The 19,513-nt window shown below is 51.9% G+C and overlaps 1 protein-coding gene across 1 annotated transcript in view; it reads left to right on the top strand.

Moving 5' to 3' along the window:
• Window positions 1-7,574: 7,574 nt before the first annotated feature.
• TGM2 (transglutaminase 2) overlaps window positions 7,575-19,513 on the top strand; it is a 39,096-nt gene continuing 27,157 nt past the window's right edge. Inside the window, exons 1-3 of the mRNA XM_023227894.2 lie at window positions 7,575-7,776; window positions 11,607-11,786; window positions 17,967-18,209. Coding sequence (XP_023083662.1) covers window positions 7,767-7,776; window positions 11,607-11,786; window positions 17,967-18,209 — 433 coding nt within the window. The 5' untranslated portion in view covers window positions 7,575-7,766. The remainder of the gene's footprint in view (window positions 7,777-11,606; window positions 11,787-17,966; window positions 18,210-19,513) is intronic.

The raw sequence follows: 19,513 nt of genomic DNA, 5'->3' as shown, positions 1-19,513 counted from the left end.
ATTATGTTTCTTAGATATGTTTCAATTCTCATCTTGAATTTCTTATTTATTCATGTGCTTGCTTAGGGGTTTGGTTCTGCAAGACTGTGCCAATATTAACAAAAGCATCTTAGGGGTTGATCGTGGATTGGGGGGGCACATTTACTTTCTCTTTTATCTTCGACTATACTTTTTTCTATCTACTTTGCCAGAATTTCTTTATTTTGGAGTATTTCCTTTTTTAATAACAGCGCAATTCTAAATGTAAAACAGGTTATTCTTTTGTTTGTAAAATTAACCTTTAATTACCTAAGTGATACATAACATTATTTATTCACAGAAGACTTTTCTCACCTTCCAGGGAATATTGAAATCACCTTTCATTACCACCGTATTTCCCCCAGTTATGGCCCCCAACATCCCCTCCCACCCTGCCAGCAATTTGGAGTGGATTTTTCCAAACCTTCTGTATATTTACATTTACGTACTGTGCATGTATTTACTTATGTGTTCCCATAGAAATTGAACAGCCTAGTGGAATCGCACTTCATGGAACGTCCTGCAACGTGCTTTCTTCGCTCTACCTTATGACTTGGAATTCTTTTCATGCCCACACACAGGAGACTGTCTCTTCTTTTTTTCAACTGCTGAGTAATATTCCCAGGCATGGCTTCTTTATCCATCCCCCTCTACTGGGCACTTAGGTTGTGATGGGTTTTTGCCATAACAGACAATGCTGTAAAGACCCCTCCTCGACACATCTCCTTGGGCACATACGTGTGCAGTTTCTGTTAGATTTTTTTTAAATTTGAGAATGAGACCATATTTGCAAAGACTTTCAGAGCTTTAGTCCTGGCTTTTTTATTTTAAATCATTCAAACATTTTTGAAAACCACGTTATCAAGAGATATTTCACATACCATAAAAGTCATGCATTTAAGTGTACAATTCAATGGCTTTTAGTCTATTTACGGATTTGTGCAAACACCACCATCCAATTTTAGAATGTTTTATTTACTCCCAGAAAGAAACCCTGTATCCATTAGCAGTCACTCCTCATTCCTCCCTCTTCCTTTCTCCCTTCCCTTGGCTCCTGACAACCCCTGCTGTACCCTCTATATCTATGAATTTGCCTATTGTGGGTGTTCTGTATAAATGGAATCAGACGATATGTGGTCTTTTGTGACTGCCTGTGTTCACTTAGCATGATGGTTTGGAAGTTCATTCTTGTTGTAGCATGTGTCAAAGCATCTTTCCTTTTTATTGCTGAGTAATCAACCACCTTTATTTGAGTGCTTACTGTCTACCAAGAATGGTGACAACCTTCACGAAAATCCTGTAACGTAGGCACTGTTTTTATCACCCCCATTTCACAGAGGGGAAAACTGAGGCTTGGAGACGTGCTGTGACTCACTCAAGATCACACAGGACAGTCCATGGCAGAGCTGGATTTGAACCCAGGCCCGTGTCCTCATAGTTGAACCTTGATGTTGCTAGAAGAACCTAGAAGGGAGTGAAAAGTGTCTTGTGGGGCTAATGTGCAGGTCACCAAGTCTCTCTACTCACAGGATGGCTCTGGGTCACCACGGCAATCATTGACAATTGCCCTGTGAAGCTGCACAGAAAGAGCAGCACTGTTTATCCCAACACCAAATGGCCCCATCTGTTGTCAATGTCAGAGCTCCGGTCCTGCTTGTGCAGTTTTTCTGACCCTCTCAGCACCTCCCACCTCTAGTGTTTCCTGAGCCCTAATGTCTCCTCATCTTTTGGAGTTGTCATATCAGATGACTATCTTTGTTAGGATCGTGTGCCAAGGAAGGGATAATACGGTTGTCAGTTTTGATCCTTTGAGAAAAGCAAATCTTGCTGCCAGAGATGGCCAGAACTCTGTTCTCCAAAAAATCCTAAAACTCCCCATTCCCTCGGGTGTCTGGATTGCTAGGAACTGGAGCCACTTCATAATAACAATAATAGAATCGACTTATTTTCCTTATCTCCCGTTTCTTCTGATCTCATCCTTTGAGCCCAGCAGGATGGCGTGTCGGTTGTGTTGAGTCCTTTTTGAAGAAGAGGAGGCCACAGCCAATAAGAGGAGGGCAAGCTGGAGCCTGGAGCTGTGGCCCCTGCCTCACGGACTCACTGCCGGTTCTAGCATTTGAGCCTCATCTTCCATCGCACTCCTTGTTAAATGCAACACCCAATTTCAAGTTACATAAAAACAGCTTTCTCAAATTTCAAAACTTACCAGTGCCTGTCCCCCAGTCATAGCCCCCCATATCTCCTTCCACCACTGCCAGCAATTTGGAGTGGATTTTTCCAAACCTTCTTCTGTATGTTTATATGTGTGTACTGTATGTATATTTACTTATCTGTTCCCATAGAAATTGAACAGTCTTGTGGAATCATACCTCATGCAATGTCCTGGCTGGTACAGGGCCACTATTTACTTCTATAGTGTTTGGAAGCCCTACCTTGACTCTGCCCTGACTTGCAGTGTGGCCTGGGGAAAGGCTGGTGCCCGCTCTGAGGCCCAGCAGTGGGTATTCGTACTCTGTGCTACCCACACATCCCCAGGTCTGTCCTTTGTTTATCTCCCAATGGTTGTCCTGGGATTGTAGAAGATATGATTGGAGGGTAAGTCAGACCCAGATCTCTCATCTCTGGTGTAGACAACAAAGGCTGAGAGAGGCCCCAGCATCTCACCCTGATTCCTGGTCCTACCAGGGGCAACTGGCACCATAAATCCTATCAAACAGAGCTCCCGGGCTAACCTCAAGAACCTGGCTTGGTTCTCTCTCTCTCCTCCTTAGAACCCCTGGTGCAGGTCATGAATTCATTCAACAAGGCTTTACTGAGCAGCTACTGAGAGCCAGGTGGGTGGAGAGAGACAGAGATACACAAACACTAGAACTTATACAAGGTAGGCTGTGACTATGTCCTGTGGGTGTGGGGCCAAGAGAGCAAGAAAGAAGTCTCTGGGTGGGTTTCAGGAGGATGGGTAAAGCCTGGGTTAAACTTCGATAGGTGAAGAGGGAAGGCCAGCCCGGGTAGAGGGCAAAGCTGGAGCAAAGGCCTGGAGGTGGATGTTTGCAGGGTGCATTTGGGGGCGAGTACTGTGTCTGGTGAGGCTGGAAGGGAGGAATGTGGAAGATGTGATAGAAGGGTAAGCTGGGTGAGCCCTGCGGGGCGTTCAGTGCCTCGTGAGGTCTGGGATGTGATTTCCACTTTTACAGAAACAGAAACTGATGCTTCGGATAAGTAAATAAAAGTGCCTGCCCATGGTCCATCAAGCTCAAGGGGCTGGGACCCTATGCCAGCTGCGGGGACGTGGAAGGGGGATGGACTGCACTTGGAGGGTGGTACATTGTGGAGTCAGAACTGAGGACAAGATGACCAGGTCAGTCTCTCCATCTGCAAAGTGGACCCACTGAAAGAAGCCTCCTTCCCCACACAGCTGCCGTGTTCTCTGTTCCCCACAGCCTGGGAGACCCAGATCCCGCCCCAGACAGGCCACTCTCTCAAAGCGTTTGAAAGGCCACGCCTGCCTCCTGATATTTTCCTTAAGTCCCCATCCCAACACCCCTACCCCACCCCCTCCCACCTCAGGGGAGCCTGCCCCACCCTCCCTATGCTCCCTCACACCAGACACTGCTCATCCCACTTAGTCAGTAGTTGGAAGAAAACCCTCCAGACGCCCCGGCACACTTCTGCCCACCCCAGCCTCCCTCCCTCACACATCAGCTGTCCACGTCTGTCTCTGGCCTGGAGGCACCTTGTCCTCGGGGAGTGGCTGAGCTGAACCAGGGCCTGAGAGCCTGGTCATGCTGTGTGACCTTAGGCAGCTTCTCCAACCTTTCTGAACTTTAATCTTGTTTCTGTGTTTCCTTCCTTCCTTCTATTCTTTCTCCAGCTGTGGTAACTCATCCCTCCCTCAGGCCATAAACATTTATTAAGCGTCCAGTGTATACCACACACCATGCGTTAGGAGCACAGGCTGCAGTCCTCGGAGGCCTCACCTGCTGAAAGCTGTAGAACTGGGCATGACCCAGGCCCCTGAGGACTGCCCTGGAGGGCACAGGGAGACAGGACTGACCTCTGAACCTCGCGGGAGCAAGCACAGGTCCTGCTTTTCGCACTTCCTGACCGTGTGGCCTTGGGTGAGGCACTTCCCGTCTCTGAGCCCGGGGTTCCTCATTTAACAAATGATAAGAATCATACTGTGAGGTTTAAATGGAATGTCTGACTGGTAGTGGGTTATTCCAAAGTTTCTAAATATTCACCTTTGTCTCCACCTTGAGGCCTGAGAATCCTTGGGGAAGGGGCTGAATCTCTCTAACGTTGGGATACTAGGCATCAGTGGCTGTGGGAACAAGGTTTATTTGTGAGACAGACAGTCTTTCTGAGCAACACCGACCAAATATTCTACATTGACTGCAACCTGCTTCACCCACACACGGGGACTCTCCCTTTTCTGGAGAAAGTCCTGACTCTTGATGACATCATCATAAAGCTTAGGAGATGTTTATTGAGTACCTACTATGTGACCTGTAAGCACTGTAGAAACATTACCTCTAATCCCCAGTGTCAGGGACTCTTACTATGCCAATTTTATAGAGAAGGAAACTGAGGTTCAGAGAGGCCTAGTAACTTGCCCAGGGTCACACAGCCAAGAGTGACCTCAGAGCCCTCCTGCTCTAAGCATTGCACAACACTTCCCCTGAATGGATGACAAAGGGCCCTGACTGCAGCGTCTGGGGATCTTGAGCCCATAATCACCCTCTCTGGGACTCAGTGGAGTTTTGAAACCTTTACAACCACTGAGGTAAGACAGGGCACGGTTTCCCAGTCCCTTTGAACAAATGCAGCCTTCCTAGAAGCCAGTCCTGCCCCCGGCTGGTCACATCCTGGGGTTGCTCAAGGCCATGCGTCACTCAGGTGGCCATAGTTCTGTGGAATGTGGCAGAGGAAGTGGGGCAGCTGGCTGGGTGCCGGACAGGCCTGTGCTAAGCCCTGTGCTGGGATCCGGAAATAATCTAATGGGATTCTTCTCACAGTCAGCATCCACTGAGGGCCGACTGTTTGGCTGCTGCTGTACAAACTCTCCATGAATTAGCTCACTCAGTCCCCATGACACTCTGTGCAGTGGGTACCAGTACGGCCCCCATTTTACAAATGAGGAAACTGAGGCACAGAGGTTAAGTGACTTGCTGTGTAGTGGACATGGCTACACAGTGAGGAGGCCAAAATTTAAACCCAGGGCTGCATGACATGCCCACTCTGTGTGATGAACTAAGTCCAGGCCTGCAGGAAGAGGCAGTAATGATGTTCAGAAAGGAGCTGCTGCTGCTGCTGATAGAACTGATGATTTCTCAAATCAAACATTTTTGGGGGCTGGTGGTGAGCCAAGCACCATGCTGGACACCGTGGTCAAGGAGAGTTTAAAATTCTCTGGTGGGCCGGGCACAGTGGTTCATGACTCTAATCCCAGCATTTTGGGAGGTCGAGGCGTGCGGATCACTCGAGCTCAGGAGTTTGAGACCAGCCTGGGCAACGCAGTGAGACCCCCATCTCTACAAAAATTAGAAATATTAACTGGATGTGGTGGTGCACTCCTGTAGTCCCAGCTACTCAGGGGAGCTGAGGCAGGAGGATCGCTTGAGCCTGAGGGATGCAGGCTACAGTGAACCAAGATCGCACCACTGCACTGTCTGGGTAACAAAGTGGGACCCTGTCTCAAAAAATAAAAATAACATGCTTGGGTGGCTCCCTGTCTTCTAAGGAGCTCCCAGGCTGAGGGTTTTGAAGGAAAAAAAATACCTGGTAGAAAAGGCCAAACCCATCCTTTCACCTGGGGCAGGGCTGACACCTGTGGAAACAGCCTTCCTTCCGCAGAACTGACTGTCCCTGCGCCTCCTGTCTCTCCTCGAGGTCCTGAAATAGGCAGGTTCTGGGACACTTGCTATTTCGGTGCCAAGTCTCAGGGCCCCCAGGTATTGCATGCTCGCCATGTAAGGCACCCAACGTCGGTCATTTAGACTGAGTCTTACTCGGGTCTGTGAGGGATGGATTCTTGCCCCCATCTTGCAGAGGAAGAAAATGGGTCAAAATCCTGCCCATGGCCACGCTTGAACCGTGGCTTCTTGACCGACTTCCCTCTCGGTCAGGTGATTCTCCTCACCCTGCTGTTTCCTCCAAGCTTCCACCAACTGTAGGGAACAGTTTCTGCAACAATCTCTATAAAATGGGGCAATTATAGGTCAGCTGGGCCCAACATGGTTTGTGGGTTTGTTCACTGAGACTCCAGTCAGAGCCCATTTGACCCAGGGAGAAATATCCATTGAAGCAACACGGGCTTTTTTTCCCTGTTCCATGTGTCACCTAGGAATGGAGATGGGGGCTGCTTCTATAGTCCAAATTCATCAATAGATGTAGAGCTTGTTCCGAAATGTAGAGCTTGTTCCAGCAAAAGTGCCAGGGGAACCCCGTGGGCCTGTCTCTCCAGGATCCCTTCCTGCTCAGGGCTCACAGTGGGTCTGGAAGCACAGGAGATCAGGAAACCAGAGAAACCAGGATGAGAGATAGGCCCCCTGGGTGCCAGGTTCCAGAATTCCTAGGCTGAGTCCCTGGAAGGTTGGCCGTGCTCCTTTCTAGCACACAGTGGGGCCTCAAGAAAGCTCAGTGGATGGACGGATTGAGGGAGGGAGGGAAGAGAACATGGAGGGAGGGATGGATGAGGGATGAGTGGATGGATAGATGGAGATGCAAGGGTGAGTGGATGGATGGGTAGATGGATGGCTGATTAGACGGATACAAGGATGGGTGAGATTGGAGGATTATCTGGGTTTTGCTACAGGAAGGGACACGGGTGTGTCTGTTTTTGCAGGTGTGTCTGCATGTCTGTACCTGAGTCCATGCCTGCATGTGTGCCCACCTCTGAGTAGCCACATATTTGTGTGTCTGTGGGTGCCCTCTCTGATTTTGCATCCACATCTAACAGTGGCATTTGGTGTCCGGGAGCTCTGTATGTGCGCCAGGTGCCTGTGGACACCTGATCATCTGTGTCCACAGCTGTGTGTGGCTCGCAGTCAAGGCTACCTGGCTGTGCCGGGCTGTATCTACGTCCTGGTGTGTCTCTGCAATTTGAATCTGATGTTGTATGTGTCTGTGTGTCCAGCTGTGTCTGGTGTATCTGTGGGAGTGTATCTGTGTCTGTGTGTGTATCTCCACAGCCCTGTGTGTCTGTGTCTGCTCCCCGTGTATGTGTACCTGAGTATGTGTGTGAGTGTGTGTGTGTGTTGGGTATGGGGAGGTGTTCTTGATCCCAGATCTGACCTGAGAGCCCACATCTCTGTGTCCAGGTGCACCCAGGTTCCGTTGTGTGTTTCTGTGAGGGTGCTGCGTGTGTCTGTGTCTGAGTGTATGTGTCCAGGTGTCTGTTCTCCAAGGTCTGACTCTGTGGGTCCAGGTGTGTCTATGTCCTGGGCTAGTTGTGTGTCCCTGTCCTCTCCCCCAGGGGGCGCCCTCGCCCGGCCGCCGTCCCTCCCTCGGGCTCCGGTCCCCTGGGTAAGCCCCAGCGCTAGCGGCGTGGGCCGGGGACTGGGCACTGGGTGGCCTCCCAGGTCGCCGCCTTCCCGCGGGGCCCCGCCCCCGGCCCGCCCCAAAGCGGGCTATAAATTAGCGCCGCGCTCCGCCTTAGCAGTGCCAGCCGCCAGTGGTCCCACTTGGAGGGTCCTGCCGCCAGTGGAAGGAGCCACCGCCCCCGCCCCCGCCCCCGCCCCCGCCCGACCATGGCCGAGGGTGAGTATCAGAGTCAGCGCAGCCGCCACTCAGGGACCCCGGGGCATTGAGGGGGTCAGGACCTGGTAGGAGCTGAATTCCTAAGTCCTGATTTGGAGAGCAACAGGCAGACTGGGCTGGGTGGGGAGGCGCTTCGATGCTGCTTGGAGCCTCAGTTTCCCGGTCCACAGTGCATAACCTTTAACCCTTGCCTCCCTGGATCAGGTGAGGCAATGGAACGCAAAGGGGTGTTGTAAACTGTAAAGTACTGTCCTGGCGGACCACTGGCACGTGTCCCCGGTCAGTCAGTGGGGGCTGGCTCCCTGATGCGTGCCTGGAGCCGTGCAGGGGGTGCTGGCCTAGCCTCAGAACACTTAGGTATGGGTGGTTCTTGCCAGCCAGGACCAGGTGGTGTGCATGCCACCCCAGTGATGTGTAAGCCAAGCCTAGCTGAGTCCTTGGCTCCAGCGGCCAGAGAGGAGCTTTCAGCATCCTATTGGGCAGCCTTTGGAAACCAGGCTGGTTCTTCCCGCCCTCACGTTCTGCAATCCTAGACCTTGGCCACTTGTTGAGTCTCGCCTATAAAATAAGAACAACAGGCCAGGCGCGGTGGCTCAAGCCTGTAATCCCAGCACTTTGGGAGGCCGAGACGGGCGGATCACGAGGTCAGGAGATCGAGACCATCCTGGCTAACACGGTGAAACCCCGTCTCTACTAAAAAATACAAAAAACTAGCCGGGCGAGGTGGCGGGCGCCTGTAGTCCCAGCTACTCGGGAGGGAGGCTGAGGCAGGAGAATGGCGTAAACCCGGGAGGCAGAGCTTGCAGTGAGCTGAGATCTGGCCACTGCACTCCATCCAGCCTGGGCAACAGAGCGAGACTCCGTCTTAAAATAAGAACAACAGTGTCAGCCTTTGGTGCATCTGTGAGAAAGGAGAGGAGTGGAACAGAGGCTTAATTTCATACCTGCATCCCCCCCCCCGCCCACATCCCCCCAAACACAAGCAGCACTGTCATGGGTCCCAGCAGGAGGAATTTCTACAATGGCGGATGTCATTGCTGGACCCAGAATCCCAGCTGGCTCTTGGGTCAAGTTCATCTGGGGATGGCTTCTGCATCCATTGCAACCCCCAGGAAGGGGTGTGGTACAGGGACATGGGGCAGGTGGAGCAGGAATGGGTGGCAGGAACTGTGGACCCGCCTGACCCTGCTGTGTGATCTCAGCCATCCGCCTCCCTTGGACCCAGCTCCCAATACACTGTGATGTGTCGCTTTGGTGGCCGCTTGTCCTCAATGCATCTTCTCATCCCCCTGTGCTCAAAAGCAGGGCTCAGTGGGGCTGGGAGATCCTGGAGATGCCAGTTATGACAAGCCCCCAACCCCATGTCACAGTGGGCACTTCTGACAGAGGTCTCACTGGCCTGGAAGACCTAGGCCTTTTCTCAGTGCAGAAATCCTATAAATCCTACAATTCTAGACCCCAGTGTTTCTGCACCTTTGGAGTTGGGCATGATTTCTGGAAACCCTTCTTCGGACAATAGATGGAGAAAATGCCCCAGCTCCCACAGCCCAGAGACTGGCCATATCTCCAGGGTCTTCCACAGGAACAACAATGGCCTCTTTCCTACTCAGGCTCCCTGGGACTGAAATTTCCAAAAACAACATTTTCTCACCGCAACAGGCCAGCAGGAAGTTTTTCCTTCTGGCTACTGAGGTCTCTTCTGTTGTGATTACACGGGGACCGACATCCCTGATGCTTCAGTGGCGCAGAACTATCTGCCCGCAGGTTTGAGAACACAGGACATGGCGAGGGAGGGTCATAAGAGGGGCTGGAGAACACACTGAGCTGTAGCGAGGTGGTTCCCAGGGCAGAATCCTACAGAATGCTACAGCTCTGGATTCCAATCCCAAAGCAGCCACTTGCTCTGGGACCCGGGGCCACCTGGTGCCTTTGTCTACAAAATGGAAATCATGATAACATCTAGGTAAGCGGAGTTGTTTTGGGCTTTAAGTTGAGATAATTCACATACAAGGCACTTTGCATGTCATTTTTGGAATAGTCGAAGGCGAGCCAGAGACCTGGGCTCTCCCGCTGCAAGAACCAACTTGCCGCGTGACTTTGAACAAATTCCTGCCCCTGGGCCTCACTTGGACCACATGCTGTCCAGTGGCCCCACTCTCCGAGAGTCTGTCTTGCCCACTCCTCCCACCTTAAGGGCTTCCCAATCTTGACCTTGAGCTTGCCAAGGTTTATGAGATTTGTTTTCCCCCAAGACCCCCACGCATCTGTCACCCTGACCGTGCTCTGGTCCTCTGCTCCATCTGAAACTGTAAATGGAACTTTTACATATCAAGCTTCTGTCCTGGGCTAGCCCTGGGGAAGGGGGTTCCCAACACGTCTTCTAGACTCACAGCAGCCCCTTGAGACTTCAGAGGAGGAGGCCAGAGAGGGGGAGACACTTATCCAGGCTCACACAGCAGCACAGCAGAACTAAAATCTACCTCTGGAAGTCTTCAAAGCTCCTATCATGTTAAAAATGTTTTGTTGTGGAGAATATTGCACATACATAAAAGTAGATAGAATTGTTTAATAAATTCCTATGTCCCCGTCACCCAGCCCTGACCACCGTGGTGTCTCCTGCCCTTGTGCACCTTCTCTGTTATTCACAAGGAAATCTCAGACATCACATCGTGTCATCTGTCAATGTTTCAGTATATGCCTTTAAAGGATAAGGACTCTCTTTTTCAACAGAAATTAACAAAAATTCTTTGATATCACCATTATGCCATCAGTATTTAAATTTCCAGTTGTCTCGTACATGTAATAAATGTTTTAAAATACGTTTTTGAAATCAAGATCCAAATAAGATCAATACATCACAATGGGTTTAAATTTCTCTTTATAGGTTTTCTCTTCAATGTTTTGTTCATTTTCTTTCTTGCAATCTATTTATTAAAGAAACTGGACCCTTTGTCAACAGTTTCCCTGTGTATGAAGTTTGTCAATTACATCCTGGTTCTATGTTTAACTTGTTCCTCAGCCCTGGGTATTTCCTGTAAATTGGATCTTGGATCTAAAGGCAAAGCCCATGTCATTGACCTATACCAAATACTGTACCTGTTTAAACCAAAAGAACCCTCTGATAGCAATAGAATAGCTCGTGTTTAATGAGTATTTATTACACAACAGACATTGTACTAAGTGTTTTACGTGCATTAATTCATTCCATGCTCACACCAGCCCTGGGAGGTAGATACTACTGTTCCCCATGGCTGCTGGAGGTCACACAGCTAGGAAGTGCCACAGGGGGTCACAACCTTGTGATTAAAAGATTTAGGGGAAGCTGGGCACTGTAGCTCACACCTGCACTTTGGTAGATCAAGGCAGGAGCATCGCTTGGCCCAGGAGTTTGAGACCAGCCTGGGCAACATGGCAAAACCAAAGATGAAAAAATTATCTGGGCACATACCTATAGTCCCAGCTTACTGATAAATGAAGAAATTAGTGTTGCACGCCTGTCCTCTCAGCTACTGAGGAGGCTGTCGTGGGAGGATCCCTTGAACCCAGGAATTCAAGGCTACACTGAGCTACGATCACACCACTGCACTCCAGCCTGGGCAACAAAGCAAGACCTTGTCTCAATTAAATTAAAAAGAAAAAAAGGGTTAGGGAGATTGGGCCCCGCCCAGCCCCTGTGTGACCAGGGCTGGGGAGAGAGGTCAGTTGAAAGAATGGCGGTGCTTCATGGGGAGTAAGAGGGCACCAGGCCCCCATGTCTAGGGAGGGCAGGTGCGTTGCTGGGGGTCTGAAGGCTGCCCCCGAGGCTCATGCGTCTCCTTCTGTTTCCATAGATCTGGTCTTGGAGAGGTGTGATCTGGAGCTGGAGACCAATGGCCGAGACCACCACACGGCCGACCTGTGCCGGGAGAAGCTGGTGGTTCGACGGGGCCAGCCCTTCTGGCTGACCCTGCACTTTGAGGGCCGCAACTACGAGGCCAGTGTAGACAGTCTTACCTTCAGTGTCGTGACCGGTGAGTACCTGCATCCTCACTCCACCACCACCACCACCTCCTCTCCACCCTGACATGTCCCAGACCCCTGACAGAGAACAGAACAAATAACTTTACCCCTCTTTGTTCCCTGGGAGATTGCCACCTGTCATTAGCCCCATTTTAGACATGAGGGAACTGAGGCCCTGAAAGGGAGAAGATGTCACGCAGACCACCAGCTTTGTGAGCAAGTCTGTGCCTCTGGACCCCTGAGCTTCTGAAAGCCTATTATCACCAGGGTTGCAGGTCAGCCTTCAACGAGGAAAGTTGATCAAGATCCCATCTACAGGGCGGGCGCGGTGGCTCACACCTGTAATCCCAGCACTTTGGGAGGCCGAGGTGGGTGGATCACCTGAGGTCGGAAGTTCGAGACCAGCCTGACCAACATGGAGAAACCCCATCTCTACTAAAAATACCAAATTAGCTGGGTGTGGTGGCGCATGCCTATAATCCCAGCTACTTGGGAGGCTGAGGCAGGAGAATCGCTTGAATCCGGGAGGCAGAGGTTGCGGTGAGCCGAGGTCATGCCATTGCACTCCAGCCTGGGCAACAAGAGTGAAACTCTGTCTCAAAAAAAAAAAAAAAAAAAAAAAAAATCCCATCCACAAGCCAGGCACGGTGGTACATGCCTGTAATCCCAGCTATTTGGGAGGCTGAGGTGAGAGGATCATTTGAGCCTAGGTCTTTGAATCCAGCCTGGACAACATAGCAAGCCACCACCTTAAAGGAAAACAGAAAAAGATCCTGTCTGCCCTTTCCTATATCAAAACAACTTTCTAATCCCTCTGCAGCCTGAAATCCATGCAACCCAGCCAGGCACCTGGATCAGGCCCAAATCAGGCCTGAGTGGCAGAGAAAGAGCCCAGTTGGCTTCAGCCTTCTATATGAGCAGTTCTGGGTCCCAGAAGTTCATTCTCCAAGCATTTGGCGGCTGCCTCAGTCTCTGGGGCTGGACAGAGAGACCTGGATTCTAGCGCAGGCTGGGTTGCCTACCTGCTGTGTGACCTTAGGCAAATTACTTAACCTCTCTGAACCTGAGTTCCAGTATCTGAAAGCATACTTTCTTAAGTGTCTGCTGTGGGGGAGGGCCTGCGGATGTTTGCAGCTGTTGCTTATCTTTGTACTGGGGCTGCAGGGATAGGTAAAGGGATGCCAAGGCCCCAGGCATCTCATCCCCAGATGTGTCGTGCCCAATTTTCTTTTTTGGCCATTCCTGGGAAAATGCCCTCAAATGCCAAATCAGTGGGGCTGGTTTCTGGTGGGAGCCACTCCCTTGAGGTCAGTGAGGGGCCACCTGGCTAGGACTCGGGGTGGGAAAGGCCAGCTCTTTCTGAAGTATCCGAGGGCAGAGATGGCAGCAAACATTCCTTGGCTGAGGCCTGCATTGACCTAGAAGGCTGTTGATAAGGCTTATCATGGGGACTGCAGGCTCGCCTCGGATACCTCCTCCATCCGTCTGCTCCCTGCCCCTGGCCTCCTGGTGGAGACACACCCATTGCCCAGGGCCTCCCCCACAAGCACACTGGCCCCGTAGGTCCCTTGCTAACAGAGCCAAGGAGCCCCCAGCAAGTCTCTGACTTTCCAGCCTCAGTTTCCCCCTCTACGAAGTGAAAAGTGAGGGTACGTGGCAGTTAAGGGCTGGATCTGGTGGCCTGAGAAAAGTCAGGCTTGTGATAGTGAAAATCACAACATCTATGGCACACCCGCTGAACACATGCTTGTCTTGAATCCTCGCAGCTTAGAAATTATAAAGGACTCCATTCTGCAGATGGGAAAGCTGAGGCTCAGAAAGGTAGTCACTGGCTCAGGAGGGTCGGTCACACAGTGAGTTAGGGACACAGAAGGCTTCAAACCCTGACTGCAGGATGAGGCTTTTCATCCCTATTGTCCCTGCAGCAGGCACATTTATCACAAGTGCCTGCCAGGTCTCAGTGTGTTCCTCTGTGAAATGGAGTGGTAGGTGAGCTGCTGGCTTGGGCAGCCTGCGATTTCTACTTTCTTTTTTATTTGTTTTTCTGTCTTTCTTTCTCTAAACTTTTATTTTAAGTTCATGGGTACATGTGCAGGTTTGTTGTGTAGGTAAACTCGGGTCATGGGGGTTTGTTTTACAGATTATTTTGTCACCCAGGTACTGAGTCTAGTACCCAAGCGTTACTTTTTCTGCTCCTCTCCCTCCTCCCACCCTCCACCCTCAAGGAGGCCCCAGTGTGTGCTGTTTCCCTCTATGCGTCCATGTGTTCTTGTCATTTCGCTCCCACTTATAAGTGAGGACATGGATTTGGTTTTCTGCTCCTGTGCTCGTTCGCTAAGGATAAGGCCGCCTTCTTTTCTCTTCTTTTACTCTCCAGTTGTCCCCCCCCCCCCCTTTTTTTTTCTTTTTTTTTTTTGAGACAGAGTCTCGCTCTGTTGCCCAGGCTGGAGTACAGTGGCGTGATCTCGGCTCACTGCAAGCTCCGCCTCCCGGTTCATGCTGTTCTCCTGCCTCAGCTTCCCAAGTAGCTGGGACTACAGGCGCCCGCCACCATGCCTGGCTAATTTTTAATATTTTTAGTGGAGACGAGATTTCACTGTGTTAGCCAGGATGGTCTCGACTTCCTGACCTTGTGATCCACCCGCCTCAGCCTCCCAAAGTGCTGGGATTACAGGTGTGAGCCACCGCGCCCGGCCCATATGTCCCCTTTCTTATTTCTCCTCCAAGTGTCTGGGCAGCATAGTGTTAAGTAATTAGGGTCCTGAGTTTGGGGTTGGGTGAAGGGCTGCCGCTGACCTTCCCACCCCAGCCAGCTAATCTCTGTCCTCCAGTCTCCACCAATTTATCTCAAACCATAACCAACCTGCCCTGGTCACTTCCGCAGCCCCTGTAGGCAGCCACAGAGGAGCCCTGATCTCTGAGTACAGAGTGCACACGGCTTCCCTGTCCAAGCAACCAAGAAATTCCCGAGGCCTGGGGAAGCCTGAGGGACAATAACAGGAAACGGGGCCCTCCCTCAACTCCAGGCCTGGCCTGGGTCAGCACTCGGTTCAAGGCCTGGCCAGGTGACTCTGCTCCTGTGTGGGAACATTCTAGCTTGTGATGGGAAACTGAGGCCCAGAGGAGCAGGAGAGCTGGCTAAGGTCACTCAGCGGATGGAGCTGAGTGAATGTGAAAGTGGATGTGTGGCCTGACCCCACACGTTCCTGATGTGTGTTTTCACCCAGACAGTTCGAGACCTGACAGATTCTGTTCTGGGGTCCAGGCCACACTAGACAAATACCATCCTTGTGAGAGGGATAAAGCTCTGTTTCCCTCCAAGGGTGGGGTTGGGTTTGAGGGGGTGTGGCTGGGGCCGTAGGAGTGAAGTCAGCCTAGAGGAGTGAAAGTAACCCTTATGAGGCGAATAGAAGGCTTTACTCTAGAAGGTTCTGCTCACCCACCCCATCCCGGCCCGGCCACCATGGTCTGGGTTAGTGGCCAGGACCCTAGGCTCCCTGTGGTCATTTGGGCACAGAGTCGTCCTCATGGTGCCCCTGGTCCCACAAAGAAGATGGTGTAGAACCGCAGCCAAGGAATTTGTGAAGCCAGCTTACGCCAGCAGCGGGTGGACCGTGGGACAGCCCGTCCTTCTCCTGTCCCCCCGAGATCTGGGAAGAAAGGAGTGTGTGAATGTGTGTGACTGTGTGTGCATTGCTGTCCCAAGATTGAAAGAAAGGGAAATGCGTTTCCTGACTTGTCCCTGAGGGTAAAATGTCAACAGCGACATTGGCAATAAGACCTGGCCCAGGCCTGATGCCACAGAGACCAGATCATTGATCCTCCGAGCGGGGACGTTTCTGAGATTGGAAGGAGGGCCCTTAAGAATTAAGTAAGGGCCACAGGCATAAATTAAGGCTGTCCTGAGCAAACTGTGATGCTTGGTCACCCCAGCGCCACCCCGCTCAGCCTCAGTTTCCATATCTGTGAAGTTCTTCAATAGAACTAGACAATCTCTACATTCCACTCCAGTTTTCATAATCTACTATTTAGCCTGAGAATTCAGATTTTTAGTGGCCCCTTCTAATAACACTGACGATAGCTCACATTTCCTGCATGATAACTGAGCTGGTCACTGTTCAAAATGCTTTCTATGAACTCTCTCATGGAACCTTCGAAACAGAACCAGGAGCGTTCATGAAAACTGAACAAGGCTAACTATGATTTCCTGAGCACTTACTATACACCAGGCGCCTTGTGGGATGCTTTGTAGGCCTGTCCTCTTTAAGCTCCACAACAGCCTTATAGGGAGGTACTGCCACTGGCCCCATTTTACAGATGAGAAAACTGTGGCATAGAGAAGCTAAGTAACTTGTCCAAGTTCATAGAGCCAGTTTCGAACCTGAGATTGGACCCTCCCAGGCATGTAGCCAAAACAGGTGTCCCCCAAGGAGGAGGGGTCAAAAGGGGAGGCCGCTTCTCTGTAGTCTTGAAGCCCTCCCCTCCCCTCTTTTTGAGACAGAGTCTTTCTCTGTCACTCAGGCTGGAGTGCAGTGGCACAATCCTAGCTAACTGCAGCCTCAACCTCCTGGACTCAAGTGATCGTCCCACCTTAGCCTCCTGAGTAGTTGGGACTACAGGTAGGTGTGTGTCATCACATCAGGCTAATTTTTATATTTTTTATAGGGATGGTGAGTTTCACCATGTTGGCAAGGCTGGTCTTGAACTCCTGGCTCAAGTGATCCTCCTGCCTCAGCCTCCCAAAGTGCAGCCATGTTTTCTTCTTGGATAAGAAAGCAGATCAGAGAGGCCTGGTGATGTGGCCCAGGTCACACAGTACTCAGGGGCAGAGTGGGGGAACCAGACCTAGGGTGGGTCTGGGACCCCAAGCCTGCACGGCTCCTCCCCGAATGCCAGCTCTGAAAGTCAGGGAGCATTCAAAGGTTTCCAGCTGGCCCCTGGCACTTGGGCAGGGCCCCAGAGGCCTGTGTCGTGCCTGTTAGTTCATGGTTACATTTGAGCTGGGTGTGGGTGGGGCTGGCTGGCAGGGAGAGGGGCGCTGGGGGCTGGGAGGGAGCCCCAGGGTGAGCAGGCCCCAATAATGTCAGCAGCGGGTGGGCAGAGCTGCAGGGAGGGAGATGTAAGAATAAAAATAAACTTTCCTGGGCACCCGCCCAGCCAGGCAGAGAACGTCCTCTGTCTCCTCTCCACCACCCATGTCCAGAAAGTGACCGGCCCCTCCTCGCCCTGCCCATGACTCAGACCTGCCTGTGGGGGTGGGCCCTCCCCTCCCCTCCCCTCCCCTCCCCCCCCCGGAAAAGCAGCTACTTTGAGTGTGTGCCCATCGCTGTGCCTTTGAGAACCCGGCCGGGGAGCGTCCTGTTTGGGAAGGAGAGGCACCGTAGAAGACAACTGAGAGCTAAAGACCCACTTCAGATGTGACCTTTGCCACAAACTCCTAGGATATCCTTGGAAGACCCCCTTCGCTCTGAGCCTCAGTGTTCTCACCTGGGCAAGGGGTCTCAAAGGAAGCAGGTGCTTCATAAAGTATAAAAGCCTGTAGGAAGGAGAGGGGTGGTTATGACCAGCATCTCAGAACTGCCTATGGAGATGCGGGGGACAGCAGTTGGGGGGGCTTAGGGAGACAGACACCTAGAGGCTGTGTGGGCCAGCCAGCATCCTCTGCTGGCCTACAGCAACGGGCTCTCAGAGGAAGGAGGTCCCTTCCTGCTCAGTGTCTGGGCTTCCTTCTCTGACAGAAAAAGCGGGACGCTAGCAGGTAGAGGATTTAGGCAGGAAAGGAGGGCCCTGGGGCATCCTGCCTGATCCTTGTCTATGCTGCACAAATGAGCCAGGTGATCCCAGAGAGAGGGATGGGCTTGTCCCGAGTCACGTCACTGCAGAGCAGTGGAACTGAGCCTTGGCTCCGGGTTGCCTGGCCCCTCTCTCAGGAGGACTCTCTAATTGAGGACATGTGTATGCCTGTGGTTTTTTATGCATTCCCACAAAGCCACCCCGAAAGGCTGGGGTTCTGAGCCCCTCTTTACAGATGAGGAAACTGAGGCTCAAGGAGACAAAACTTCTTTCCAAAGTTATTTCAGTGGTTAGTGGCAGAACTAGGCCTGGAGCCCAAGCCGGGGGACCCCAGGTAGGTGCCCTGCCCTGCCAGCCCTGCCACCCCTAGCTCACAGCTACTGCTTCTCCCTCCACAGGCCCAGCCCCCAGCCAGGAGGCCGGGACCAAGGCCCGTTTTCCACTACGAGATGCTGTGGAGGAGGGTGACTGGACGGCCACGGTGGTGGACCAGGAAGACTGCGCCCTGTCGCTGCAGCTCACCACCCCAGCCAATGCCCCCATCGGCCTGTATCGCCTCAGCCTGGAGGCCTCCACTGGCTACCAGGGATCCAGCTTTGTGCTGGGCCACTTCATCTTGCTCTTCAATGCCTGGTGCCCAGGTGAGCCACACGCCGTCCACTCACAGCGTTGGGGTGGGCAGGGCTGGATCCACCCATGGAGGCCACTGGAGGTGGGAAGAACAGGGGATAAGAGATACACATCAAAGTGGGCTGAGTGAGGCCCACTGTGCTCCAGCCTCACAAAACCCTCAAGACGAGTACTCCTGTTATCCCTGTTTATAGAAACAAAATGAGGCCGGTCTCAGTGATCCATGCCTATAATCTCGGTCCTTTGGGAGGCTGAGGAGGGAGGATCACTTGAGTGAGCCAGGAGTTAAAGACCAGCCTGGGCAGCAGAGCAAGACCCTGTCTCTACAAAAAAAAATTTTTAACAGTAGCTGGGTGTGGTAGTGCACGCCTGTGGTCCCAGCTAATTGGGAGGTTGAGATGGGAGGATCATTTGTGTCCAGGAGGTCGAGGCTGCAGTGAGCTGTGATTATACCACTGCACTCCAGCCTGGATAACAGAGTGAGACCCTGTCTCTAAAAAACTCAAAATACAAAGAAGTAGAATGATATGACCAATTCCACATATTTACCAAGGGACTTCATTCGCTGTTTGAGGCCTGTGTATTCCCAGACCACTATGAACTGGGGCTTAGCGGTGACTTGGTTTCAAAAGCTACACATCAGAAAAAGGGTGCCCAGCTGATGCCCAGGCCCGGGCACTATGTCCTGGTTCTGTTTCATGGGGCCCTGTTTTTTTTTTTTTGTTTTGTTTTGTTTTTTGAGACAGAGTTTTGCTCTTGTTGCCTGGGCTGGAGTGCAATGGTACGATCTCGGCTCACTACAACCTCCGCCCACCAGGTTCAAGCAATTCTCCTGCCTCAGCTTCCCCAGTAGCTAGGATTACAAGCATGTGCCACCACGCCTGGCTAATTTTTATATTTTTAGTAGAAACAGAGTTTCACCATGTTGGCCAGGCTGGTCCCGAACTCCTGACCTCAGGTGATCCACCCGCCTCAGCCTCCGAAAGTGCTGGGATTACAAGCGTGATCCACTGTGCCTGGCCGAGGTGGGCAGCCCTGTTTTAAATCTCACCCAGACTGGTTTGGGGAAGGGAAACGGGGAAGTGAGGTTGGGGGGAGGGTTGGGGGAGGGGTGAGTAGGAGCAGTTTGACTGTCCGGCTGCCTCCTTACGCACTGTCTCAGTCGGGCCTCTCAACAATCCTAAGGGTGACATGACAGTGTTGCCACTTCACACACAGGAAACTGAGGAGGCAGGGGTTGCCCATCACCTCCCCAGGCCTCGATTTTCCCATCGAACTAGCAAGGCAGTCGGATCTAATGATCTGTTTCCTTTCT

The sequence above is a fragment of the Piliocolobus tephrosceles genome, chromosome 20 (genome assembly GCF_002776525.5).
Source record: "Piliocolobus tephrosceles isolate RC106 chromosome 20, ASM277652v3, whole genome shotgun sequence".
In the NCBI taxonomy this organism is placed as follows: Eukaryota; Metazoa; Chordata; class Mammalia; order Primates; family Cercopithecidae; genus Piliocolobus; species Piliocolobus tephrosceles.
This window is presented reverse-complemented; position numbering and strand designations above follow the sequence as displayed.